The sequence below is a fragment of the Rutidosis leptorrhynchoides genome, chromosome 10 (genome assembly GCF_046630445.1).
Source record: "Rutidosis leptorrhynchoides isolate AG116_Rl617_1_P2 chromosome 10, CSIRO_AGI_Rlap_v1, whole genome shotgun sequence".
Classification (NCBI taxonomy): domain Eukaryota; kingdom Viridiplantae; phylum Streptophyta; class Magnoliopsida; order Asterales; family Asteraceae; genus Rutidosis; species Rutidosis leptorrhynchoides.
Genome location: NC_092342.1, coordinates 31727561 through 31740683, shown reverse-complemented (window position 1 = coordinate 31740683; position 13123 = coordinate 31727561). Strand labels below are relative to the sequence as shown.

Genomic DNA, 13123 nt, shown 5'->3' with positions numbered 1-13123 from the left:
GCCTCATGCGATCGCATGGATTTTGGGCATGATGGCCATGCGATCGCATGGCCTCATTTTCCAGCTCAGAATCATTTGTCCATTTGTTTGTCGACATGATAAAATATTAATATAATATATATAATTTAAATAATTAATTATATATTATATTAAATTTACGTGCATAGTTGACTTGTAATTTTTGTTCCGATAAGTCGTACGTCATCACTCGACTTATGTCCCGGTTCCAGTTTTTCGAATGTCCTTTCGTACCTTTAGAAAACTTGCATTTTACGTTTCGTGTCACGTACCTTTGTCAAAATATAGTCTTAAATTATCCATAAACTATACCACTCATAGTATATCTTAAACTTTCAAATGTTTTGGTCATTTACTTCTATAAATCATCGTCTCGCTATTTGTTAATATATATATAATATATACATTTTCATTTTGAAATAGTGTTACTGTAGCAAAGTTACTGTAGCAATTCAATTTCACTGTAGCAAATAGTGATTTTTGAAAACACTGTAGCATTTTGGGTACTGTAGCAATTTGAAAATACTGTAGCAAATTAGTATTTTACTTGTTCATCTTAAACGTTTTAGTTAACTTATCTAAATATCAATCGAATCAATAATCGAATGTTACTATCGTTTACTAAATAACTTGAAATCATATATATTCAAATAGATATATAAACCAATAAGTTTAATGTACGGTATCATGCAATTAAAACTTTGTTACGTTTTCAAGTTATAGTATATATATGTATCTATTTACATATAATGGTTCGCGAATCGTTGAGAACAAGTGAAGGGTAATTGAATAGTTCAAAATTTTGAGATTCAACTTCATAGGCTTTGCTTATCGTGTCGAAGTCATTAATTATTTAAAATTAAGTTTAAATTTAGTCGAAATTTCCGGGTCATCACAGTATTAATACTATAATTACTACTAACATATGTATCATTATTATTATTAATATCAGTAGGATTATTATTAGTATCATGATGAAAATAATAAAAGTTACTATTAGTTATATTAATATTAGTACTAGTATCATTTTTATTATTATTATTATTATTATTATTATTATTATTATTATTATTATTATTAAACATTATGATAAAATTTTCATAATTATAAATACAAGTACGAATATTATTATTATTATCACTAATAGTTGAATTGTTACTATTATTATGATTAGGATTATTATTATTATTATTATTATTATTATTATTATTATTATTATTATTATTATTATTATTATTATTATTATTATTATTATGAAAACAATATGAGTTATCATTATCTTCACTAATATTAGTATTAGTATCACTTCTATTAGTATTATTAACATATTTAAAAACTTTAATATCATTACTATTATTATTAGTAATATTAAGTATTACCAATATTAATATTTTTACGTGACAAATATCATTTAAGTGTTATAATAATTACTAGTTTCACAAGCAAATGTTATATCTAAAAATGTATTTTATATACATAACCTAATTATATTAATATTTCTATATAAAAAATGAATACATTTAATAATGAAATATATATATATATATATATATATAAGTTATTAATATAAAAATTAAATCACTAATAATATATATATTTATTCGATTACGATTATGTATATTAATAAATATACAAATGTTATAGGTTCGTGAATCCAAGGCCAACCTTGCGTTGTTTAGTTTAGTCATATGAATATTTTTACTACAAAATATTATAGGGTGAGTTCATTTGATTCCCTTTTACTCTTTACATTTTTGGAACTGAGAATACATGCGCTACTTTTACAACTGCTTTATTAAATGCTTTTGAAATACATTTTGAACTGCGAATACATGAAATGCTTTTATAAATGTTTGACGAGATAGACACAAGCAAAATATTCCTCGATTGAATTATGTGGACGTGATAATTGCCACAATTGATATGAATATTTTTCCCCTGATTATTAGTGCTTGGTAACCTAAGAATTAGGGAACATCACTAATTTTGAGAATTAGTGCAGGCCTAATTGACGCGAATCCTAATGGTAGCTACCGGGTTTAACACCCCTACCCGGAATGTTCACTAGACGGAAGGGCTAGTGGGCGTGGTGTTTAGTACTTCAAAATTTATATGATTATTATACAGACGAGATGTTCCGTTTTGGGGATATTATTATGCGCATTATATGTTAAGGTCGGTTACCAAGCCAAGCTATGAAAGTAATGTGAATGTTATGTATCAAGAGAATGATTTTTATACACAGGTTATGTGTATGTTATTTTTGTGCACAAGATATGTGTACGGTTTCTAAGATTTATGAAAGATGATTTCGTACACGAGAAAAGTGTACTGTATTTAAAAGATATCGCATGTACATTACAGGTGGGTATAGAATTCGGGCCCATTTATACCATGCAGGATTTAAATCTTGTGGTCTATCAAAATGATGAATTTTATTGTTTTATGATAAACCTATGAACTCACCAACCTTTTGGTTGACACTTGAAAGCATGTTTATTCTCAGGTATGAAAGAAATCTTCCGCTGTGCATTTGTTCATTTTAGAGACATTACTTGGAGTCATTTATGACATATTTCAAAAAGACGTTGCATTCGAGTCATTGAGTTCATCAAGATTATTATTAAGTCAATTATAGTTGGATATATTATGAAATGGTATGCATGCCGTCAACTTTCGATGTGATGAAAGTTTGTCTTTTAAAAACGAATGCAATGTTTGTAAAATGTATCATTTAGAGGTCAAGTACCTCGCGATGTAATCAACTATTGTGAATCGTTTATAATGTATATGAACGGGTCCTTTCAGTCTACTCCGCCATCGTACACTGTCGTGATACGGAGGTCTGGATTCGGCTGATTCATCGTACTCCGATCATTGATATGCTTCTGAATTTTGAATTCCTTGAATTATTATTTATGTTACTGTAAGATCATTGATATGCTTCTGAATTGCTTGAATTATCTCTACCCTTTACAAATCATGTGGCTTATTGCCACATGTCACCCATCCAATCAATCATTCTCCAACTAGCCATTTGCCATATTCTTATTGGTCATTTTAATAACACCTGTCCCACACCAACCAAGTGACACGTGTCCGAAAAAAATACAAAAAAAACAATCGCTGATGTGAAAAAAACACATTCAACTGCCGCAGACAAAAAAAAAACCACACACTTACTCCGCCGTTTGCCGTTTTACCGGCATCACCGCCGCCTTCCATCATATGCGATCACATTCCATCGCCGTACTCCATTCTACCGGCATCACCATCGTGTGATTTCATATTCGATTAACACAGGTTCGATAATTTCATTTTTTCATATATTAGGGTTTGTTAACGATTTAGGTTACAATATTTGTCATATATTAGGGTTTGTTAACGATTTAGGTTACAATATTCATATATTAGGGTTTTTTCATATATTAGGGTTTGCGATTAACACAGGTGCGATTTAGGTTAACGATAATTAATGTCTTTAATTTGGTTTAAAAAGATAATTTAGGTTACAATATTTGAATTCATTTGCTTTGATTTATAATTGGTTTTAGAATTTATTTGCTCCAATACTATGTTTCTTTGCTTTTTCTATATCACTGATTAGCCAACATAAAATGTGTCTGGATATTCATTTTGTCACTGATTACCTTTTTTGTTAAACTTAGCTTCAATACATGGATAAAAGGTTCTAAAACAAAACGATATGTTTCAGCTTCTGTTGTTTTTTTTTACTTCGAGAAAGATTTTTCTTTAGTATGTATTCATGCAAGAGTTTCTTAAATAATCTTGGGTTGTAAACAGTTTAACATTTAACTGTCTGATTATATCCATTTATGTACATTGTTTTGTTGTCTCTTATTTTATATTTATTGAAAAATTAGATATTATTCCATTATAGTAAAAAATATTATACCCCAATACGTAGTTGTCACAAGATTATTCTGTATATCATCATTGTTATAAGTGTCAAACTGGGCGGGCTGGATAAAAACAAACTGTCTTTTGGAGAGGTAAAAATAACTTGAGTTGGTTTGACTGCATAATGTTTCTAAAAAAGTGGCTTTTATAACCGCGAATTGTTTCTCTTGAAGGCGTAAGATCGATGTTAGCTCTCTACATGTTAGAAGTAATAATAATATAATACATATAGCTAATTGACACATTTGCACATACATTAGTTGAAATTACCTTTTCTACTCTTTTTTTTTTGTAATGCTATTTTTTTCATTAGTGTGCCTAGAGTAAATATGTTAAAATGTTAAGGTATACATGTATTTCCGTAGGAAATCATAAATCTATTTAATTTAATAATATGTTATAATAATTTCTCATTGATCTTGATCAAAAATGAAATTTTCATTTGTAGAATAAATTTTTATCTACTTTAATTTTCTTTCGGTTTCACATGATGTTGACCCATTCAAGAAGCAGTTTGCTCATCTTGAAGAAGCAGTTTGTTGTCGTCTTCTACATGCATATTCCAATAACTTAGGTTATCATCGGTTTGAAATGTTTTGGTTCCTTCAGTTTGCGGTGATTTGCGAAGGTTTGAAAAATTAGGGGTTTTATCAGTTTGCGAACGTTTGAAAAAAAATGAGCTTCATCCTTTTGCCAAGGTACGGAGTATTTTTTTCGCAAACTGATATATCTCATATTGACTTTTATGCTTTCTTTACACTTTCGGTGATTTGCTGCTGCTTTGTTTTTGTGTCAGTTACATATTTTTTTCTTAGTTACTATGTTTAACTCAACTTTTTTTATTTTATTTTTTGTCTTCCTACTCTGCACATTTATCATGTTTTGTATGTTTTGGTTTTGCTAACAGACGTTCCTGTATCTGTATTGTTAGGAGTCCTTTGACCTTTGATATTCTGGTTCATTGGCTTAATTTCGGTTTACGACATTGTTATGTAAGTGTGCTTTTCGCTTTTCTTTGTCATGTATTTTTTAGCTGCACATGATTATATACTGTTGTGCTTAGTATAATTGTTATCAATACTGTATAAGTTACCATTAGTGTTTAGTTTAAATAAGTTTATCTATAGCTTTTAATATTATAGTAGCATAATGTCACCTGAAAAAAGACGAAAGGTTTTAGCTGTTAATGCAAACGTGCCGGTTGTATTTTCGAGATAAATGGCTGCTAAAGATTTCTCGCGTTATCAAACCATGTTCTGATTTGGAAGACTTCATATTTGGTAAGGCACATGTTTTTTTGTTTTTTGTTTTTTTTTTTTTTTTTTCAATTCTACTCTTGAATGAATCAATTATATATGTAATATAATTATTTTGTGTTGGCATGAATTAATAAGTTATAATGGTATATTCTATCTATATGAATATTTCTTTTCTTTTAGTTGATATTTAATTATTTTGTAGAAGTTAAACAGGTTTTGATTCAAAATACTTTTACAGGTTCTTTTTTTGTGCTCCTTATGACTTAACAAATACTCTGTAGTTTTGCTCCTTTTGAAACATTAGTTTTTTTTTTCTTTTTTCTTTTTTGCTGACTTATGTTGTTATAGAATTTGATATAGTTACTACTTATCAGCATTGACACCTCCTGTTAAATCACTTAATGCTAATTATTGATATTGATAAATAATACTAATTATTGATAAATAATATTATGTAATTGTGTAAAGATTAGATACATTATCATTGTTACATAAACTGCATGCCCTAGGATCTGTTTTAGCTTACTTTGTGTGAAGATAGGATAATATATACATGATATAATAAATTATAAATTATACGCTGACTAAGAACTTGCAAAATTACATAATTCACTATTTAATGAGTGATCTATCAGTGTTTCTGAATGTTATTATGTGGATTATGATGAAATTTTTGTCTTTTTCGTGTATCGGTACATTGATCAGTTGTTCAGGCTGCAGATGTTATCATGGTTTGATTTTGATGTTAATATGGATTCGAGGGAAAAGTGTTTACGTATCGATATGAAGGTTTGTGGTTTGCTTTCATCCGTTGTTCAGGCTGCAGATGTTAAGGTCAGGTTTTTTTTTTTTTTTTTTTTTGTTTTTTTTTTTTTGTAAATTATACAAAAGATATATATCTTGCTTTTTGCTGCTACAACTTTCCGTGCTGGCAGCCTCAGTCTTCGTCAGGTGAACATAACATTAATCCTTTGAACATAATAATTTTTGGTCTATATTTGTTTAATACCATTAGAATACATTACAACTATATGTTGTTGTACGCCTTCGCTTGAAGGAACACTGATCTTTGTCACTGCACAAAAGAAGTAAATATGTTAATCATTTAAATTTATATGTTGTAATGTAACTAAGTGGTGCAACAGTGGACCTGGAGCTGCATACCAAGTATGTTACTGGGAGTCCTGAATCGATTTATGATGTTGATCGGAGGTTTTGTAGAAAAACTCAAGTAATTCCTCCACTTCCAGAGGACAAGTTCCTTCGGAGTTTTAGCCTTATTGTTTGTAGTCAAATGATTTGCTATAACCATATATCCTTATTATATTCTCATGATGACGTGTGTGGTATTAACAGATGACTATGCTGTTGGATATTACAGTTATAAGGTATCTTTATCTCTTTTTATGGCCTCGATTATTTCTTTCAAGTTTGTTTTTGAGTTTGGTATCAGTTTGTTTGCTGTTCGTATCTCTTATGGGAATTTTTTAATTGTTAAAATAAATTGTGCAGTGAGCTGAAGTGCTGTTTGCTGATGCTTTCTCAGCATTTGAGGATGCTGGATTACATGATGACAAGGTCCAGTTAATGATCAAAATGTTGCATAAAATAGTGGTACGGTCATACATATATATAGTTACTACTTATTCTGTTTCTACCAATCTTATACTTAGTCTTTATAGGGCCCTCCGTGCAAAGCACGAGCTCTTAAAGGCTAGTTATTTATGTTAGTGTAAGATCATTGATATGCTTCTTTAATTATTAATTTAGATTTGTAATTTAAGGTTGTAACTAGAAGGTGTAATAGTAGGGTTTGAGAATAATTCGGGGTTTAATTAGGGTTATGCATATTGTAATCGAGAAGACATTTTGATGAATCGAATATTTTAATTCCAGGATCACATATCAGTTGAGTGACGAGGCAAGTATGTATGTGAACTTTATCAACAAGTTTATTTAGGGTACGTATGTGTGTGAATTTATAGATCTTTGTTGAAATAAATTAGGGTTTTGTGAATTGAGAAAGAAAAAACAAAAAGAGGAAAATTGATTTTGTTCTTGATTTGGGTGTTGATTTTGTTCAAGGACTTTATCAACAGATTTATTGGGGATGAAGACGAAGATAAGGGAAGAAAGGAAATAAGACAAAATTACGTCGTTCGTCATTGAAGTATAAAAGAGATAAAATAACAGAACTGCCTCATATGTTTGGCACATGCTGAAGGCTAACGGCTCAAATAGACGGACAGTAAACAGAAGGACGACGTACGTTATAAAATGCAAGTTTAGTGACGACGAACGTAAAAAAAAAAAAAACTTTGAGGACGACGCGTATAATTTCACTATATGTTCAAGGACGACGGGAGTAATTTTGTGTTTTCATAAATAAATTAACTATTTTCGATCAATATATAAATTATTTGCACATGTCTAAGTTTTTTAATAATAATAACCGTCTCATTAAAAAAGTTCTTATCAAAATCCTTAAAATTTATATCTTTTAGAAAAGTACTCCGTATTACAGTAGTAACTTTTTCACACAAATAAAGAATATTCCGGAGCCAACACGATCCCTATTCCCTCCTATACAATTGCAATTGCAAGCCATTTTTCAAATTTCTACCAAATTCAATTCTTAATTTTTTTCCTTCTAATTTAACAAACTAAATAACCATAAGATTTGCAAAAAAATACGATTCGCACAATTCGAATTTGAAGCGCTGTTCGAGTACCTCAACTGGATTAGGTAAAATTCAGTTATATTTATGTATTATGTATACATGTAGTTCTATGCAATTTTTGTTACTTGATTTTAGTATTTGTAATCTGTTAGCTATTTAAGACTAAACTGTTTCTGATCGGATCTAAGTTTATAATCAGACTCGTTTTGTGTATAATTGTTGATTGCTTGTATTAAACCTTTGTTTCCATTGATCGAATGATTGAAAGTATAATTACGGAGATTGTAGTCTAGCTATTTAGTAATTATTTCTAGGAAGTTAGGGTTTCTAGGTTTATGAACAGTGATTTTATATCCTTGATTCATATTTTATATGTTTAGGCTGTAATCTTCCATTAAATGCATTTTAGTTTTCAACTTTTCATACTGCCTTTTTGTAAACAGTTAAAATATGTTTTGATGCTAATAAACTACCGAGTATTAACTGTAGAGCTATGAAAAAGATGAAAAATGCTATTATTTGTTAAACTCTTTGCTAGTAGACAAAAAGTGTGGTTTACATTTACAATGATTTTTATTTCATTTAGATCGGTTCGCTGAAATTTGTGAAGTATAGTTTAACATTTGTATTTTGCAAAAAGTATGATTTGTTTACAAGTAAAATTTAAGAAGGATCAGTAGCGTGTAGCGTAACTAGTTATGAAGATAAGGTCAAATTAAAAGTATATTTGGTCCAGGCTGCATATATATGAATAGTTTGTAATATATATGAATGAGTGAATGAAGTACAAACATAGTTTGTGTTTTTGTGTGTGATTAGCAGGTCTTCTTAAAATTTCAAGTATTCATTAGCTTGTGTTTGACATATTCTATTTTGTTTCAGAAGGCTAAGCATTTTCTCTTTATAAATGTTTGTTTTCAGGCCCGATTGTTTTTTTTTTTAACTCGCAAAGAGTTAAAGCATATTTGTATCTTAAAAATTCGATTTTTGATTTTTCCAAAAGAAGCTGTGGAATGCTGAAAAATGTGCGTGAAGGTCCAGAAGCCTTTTTATTCTGCCTTGTTTCCGCTAACCGTTTTCATTCTTGATGAGACTGGTTACATCGTGTCCAGCTCATCAGATGTCGGCCCCACAACCCGGTGTGACATCACGTGTGATTCTTTGGTGCATCATCTGTGTGAAGACGGTTAAGCCGCTTCAGTAGAAAAACTCCTTAGTAAGATCAAAGAATAAATTCTTGTAGTTTATAGTTTTAAGATACAATAAATGGAAATCATGGATGATAAAGGGAGTGTTTTAATGGATAGATATGAGTTAGGTAGATTACTTGGTCAAGGGACATTTGCAAAGGTATATTATGGTAGGAATACATTAACGGGCCAAGGTGTGGCGATTAAAGTAATAGATAAAGAAAAGGTTTTACGGGTAGGGCTTATGACCCAGATCAAAAGAGAGATTTCTATAATGAGACTAGTAAAACACCCTAACGTTTTACAGCTTTTTGAAGTAATGGCGACTAAAACCAAAATATATTTCGCGTTAGAATATGCAAAAGGGGGTGAGTTATTCGATAAGGTATCAAAAGGTAGACTAAAGGAATCTATTGCTCGTAAATATTTTCAGCAGTTAATCAATGCGGTCGATTTTTGTCATAGCAGAGGAGTTTATCATAGAGATTTGAAACCCGAGAACTTATTGTTGGATGAAAATGATAATTTGAAAGTTTCTGATTTCGGGTTAAGTGCTCTAGCTGAATCTAAGCATCAAGACGGGCTACTTCATACCACTTGTGGGACCCCTGCTTATGTGGCACCCGAAGTAATTAACAGAAAAGGCTATGATGGTGACAAAGCTGATATTTGGTCATGTGGGGTGATTTTATACGTTCTGTTAACTGGTTATCTTCCGTTTCACGATTCGAATTTAATGGAAATGTATAGAAAGATAGGTAAGGCGGAATTTAAATGTCCGAATTGGTTTCCACCCGAGGTTAAACGGTTACTCACGAGAATGTTGGATCCGAATCCCGCTTATAGAATCACAATGGCCAAAATTAAAGAAAATGCATGGTTTAAAAAAGGAACAAATTCAAGAAAATCAAGAAATGAGGTTGAAATTAATGATTCTGATAGAGCTTCGAGTTCTACCGAGGAGAAACGGGAGGTAATGAGGCCTCCACATATGAACGCATTTGACATTATTGCCCTTTCACCAGGGTTTGACTTGACAGCGTTGTTTGAAGAACCAAGACAAAAGAAAGAAGCGAGATTTACTTCATGTCGACCTGCTGCTTACATCATCTCGAAACTGGAAGAAAGCGCGAAACGTTTGAAGATGAAGATTAGTAAACGAGAAGCGGGGTTGTTGAAACTAGAAGGAACAAATGAGGGTAGAAAAGGAATTTTGTCACTCGATGCTGAGATATTTGAACTCGCGCAATCTTTTCATATGGTTGAAATTAAAAAATCAAATGGTGATACTTTGGAATATCAGAAGGTATTAAATGAGGGTTTAAGACCTGGACTTCAAGATATAGTTTGGACTTGGCAACCGGAAATAATACAAACACCGGAGCAACCAATATTACCGTCACCAGAGCAACCAGGACCTCTGCCACGTCAGCAGCCTCATCAGCAGGATCAGCTGCCCTGAGTTGTATGTATATCCTACTCTTGAGTTATCTAATATTATACGTGTACTTGTTTATATCGTTTGCCTTTTAGCTTGTGTGGTTGTATTGGTTTCGTATGAAATTTGCACTGGATTATGTCATGCAACCTTGGTTAAACACTTTTTTGTAAGCTAGTAATATTAGAAGTTCTGCTCATTTGTGTCGCTGGTGTTGATAACGAAGCATAAGACGAACAAGCGTATGCATATATATAGATGTATACACGTTTCACCCATGGCCAACCGTGAGTGAGGATGTAACCTTTACAGGCATATTAACTGGTGGACCCCAAAAGGCCAAAACCAGTTGCAATATGTGCCGTTGGGTTACTGATCAAAACCTATGCTTAAGATGTGTGTTTAGTTGTATTTCTCTCTCTCACACACACACACACACGAAAATACTGCGTTTTCCTGCCAAAAGAGAAGAGTGGGTTGGCACTTGAATGATAAGGTTAAGCTTGTGGCATGTTCACTACTTGGATGATGAATGATGTGATTCAAATTTCAGAAAGGTATTGATGAATGCAGCGCTGGTTAAAGGCAAATTGGTGCCCAGCTGATAAAAACATATGGGCATCAAGCCATCAACCCACTTTCACCCAACATTTCTATGAACCTTAACCTTTTGAATGTGCATGGCCACAAAAGATTGATCTGAGCATATGGAGTCGAGGAGGATGCCTCTGCGTTTTGAGTCGAGAACGTGCTCAAAAAGCATTCCGCTACTCCACGACAGCGTGTATTTTGAGTCAAGAACGTTGTCAAAAGGCATTCCGCTACTTAGTGGCGAAAATATGTAGGGACGGATGGGGCAGATGCCCCAGTCAATTTCAAAATTTCAATGCAAAAAATTTTAGATTTTTTTATTTTGCCCCAGTGGAATTTTTCCTTGCCTAAATGTCTCCGTATTTTGCCCCCAAAGCCTCCATATTTTGCTCAAAAGCTTCCGTATTTTGTCCAAAAGCCTTCATATTTTGCTCAAAAAATATTGCTACGGTTTTAAAAAAAATTTCGTCCCCGATGGAAAAATTTTCTAGTTCCGCCACTGTCGCTACTCCACGACAGCTTTCTGGATCAGCGTCCGATGTGCGTACGTTTTGAGTCGAGAACGTTGTCAAAAGGCATTCCGCTACTCCACAACGGATCAGCATCTAATGTGCGACAATGCTTTATACATTTTTATTACATTTCCTTTTGCTGATTGTCGAAAATTATATTCGTGAGCTTGTTTTAACTTCCTTATATAGTATACCGTGAGCCACTCTTTCACTTTTTGAGTCAGTGTTGTCCTAGAATACTGTTCACATTTTTTGCGTTGGTGCTGTCCTTGAACTCTGCTTGCTCTTCACTAGTATACATATCTTTGGTCAAAAAAAAAAAAAAAGCGAGTAAAACATGTTAATAATATTGAGAATCAGAGTACTGCGAATAATAGTTAGAAATTAGAATCTAAAACCTATGTTCTATAATGAGTTATTGAAACGAACATAGACAACTAATAATGTAATTAGTACAAAATCAACAATTGTATAAAGTAATCGGCTTTATGGTTGTAGTAGATTATTAAAGTTGAACATGTTTATAATAATAAGTTTCGTTATATAGTTACGTATTTCAAAGGGGTACGGTAGCATGGTAAACTTCATAACAAACAAATTATGTACGGAGTATAAAGTAGGGACTCCCAACAGAAACAAATTGATCCTGAGAGATGGTTAAAAACAAATTAATACTAGTAAAAATTACTAATCTGAGGATCAATTTTTTGAAGTTTGTAGAGATTAATTGGTAAAATTGAAAATTAATAGAATGTTAACTAACTTTCGCTATTAACTGATTTTTGACTGACTAGATATCAACTTTGACTTGTTGACCGGATCTACATTGACTGATTAATTTATCCGATTTGACAAGCTTAACCCGTGTGCTTTTAAATCGATTGATCGACGACTAAACTCAAATTATACAACGAACTGTAAAAGTAAACAAACATGCAATTAATTTTAATCGCTAATAGTTACAGTACTCTTTTTGTAAAAAAATAAAAATAAAATTAAATAAAAAATACCGTAAAAATTAAACATAACTGTACTTTTATTAAATAATTTTTCTGCATGCAAGAAAGAATATATAGCATAGCATCTGGTCTAGAATTTAATGAATATAAAGCCCATAGATGGTCCATACACTTCATTCGTCATTTATTATGTTGGTAACCTCATAATTTCTTAGTGACGATTTAAGTCGGTTAGATTACTTGCGTTACTATTCAATTAATGAATCAATTAAAATGAATTAAGTGAGTTTGAATGCAAGACATTATTCAAGTGAATTATTTCAGTCAATTATTTACATTATTATTAGAACAAGTCATTAATTCATTTGAATGATCGGATAATATTATTCGTTCAAAGTCATTAATTTATTTGACGGTATTTTTTTATGTAATTTAGATAACGGGTTCAACGAGTAGTTATTTAAATTAATGTGAACATTAACTAATAACGTATCACACAATTGTTTATGTTGTTATTCAATAAATCCAAAGGCTAATTATATAATAACTTGGAA

General features: G+C 31.4%; 1 protein-coding gene across 1 annotated transcript; it reads left to right on the top strand.

Moving 5' to 3' along the window:
- Positions 1-7742: 7742 nt before the first annotated feature.
- LOC139872240 (CBL-interacting protein kinase 2-like) lies at positions 7743-10704 on the top strand. Its single transcript, XM_071860082.1, has 2 exons — positions 7743-7944; positions 8801-10704. Exon 2 carries the CDS (start codon positions 9146-9148, stop codon positions 10529-10531), a length of 1386 nt encoding a protein of 461 aa, XP_071716183.1. The 5' UTR covers positions 7743-7944; positions 8801-9145; the 3' UTR covers positions 10532-10704.
- The last annotated feature ends 2419 nt before the right edge of the window (positions 10705-13123 follow it).

What these genes read in the sequence shown, in the direction of transcription:
- LOC139872240 (XM_071860082.1), top strand. Translation starts at nt 9,146, where the DNA reads ATGGAAATCATGGATGATAAAGGGAGTGTTTTAATGGATAGATATGAG.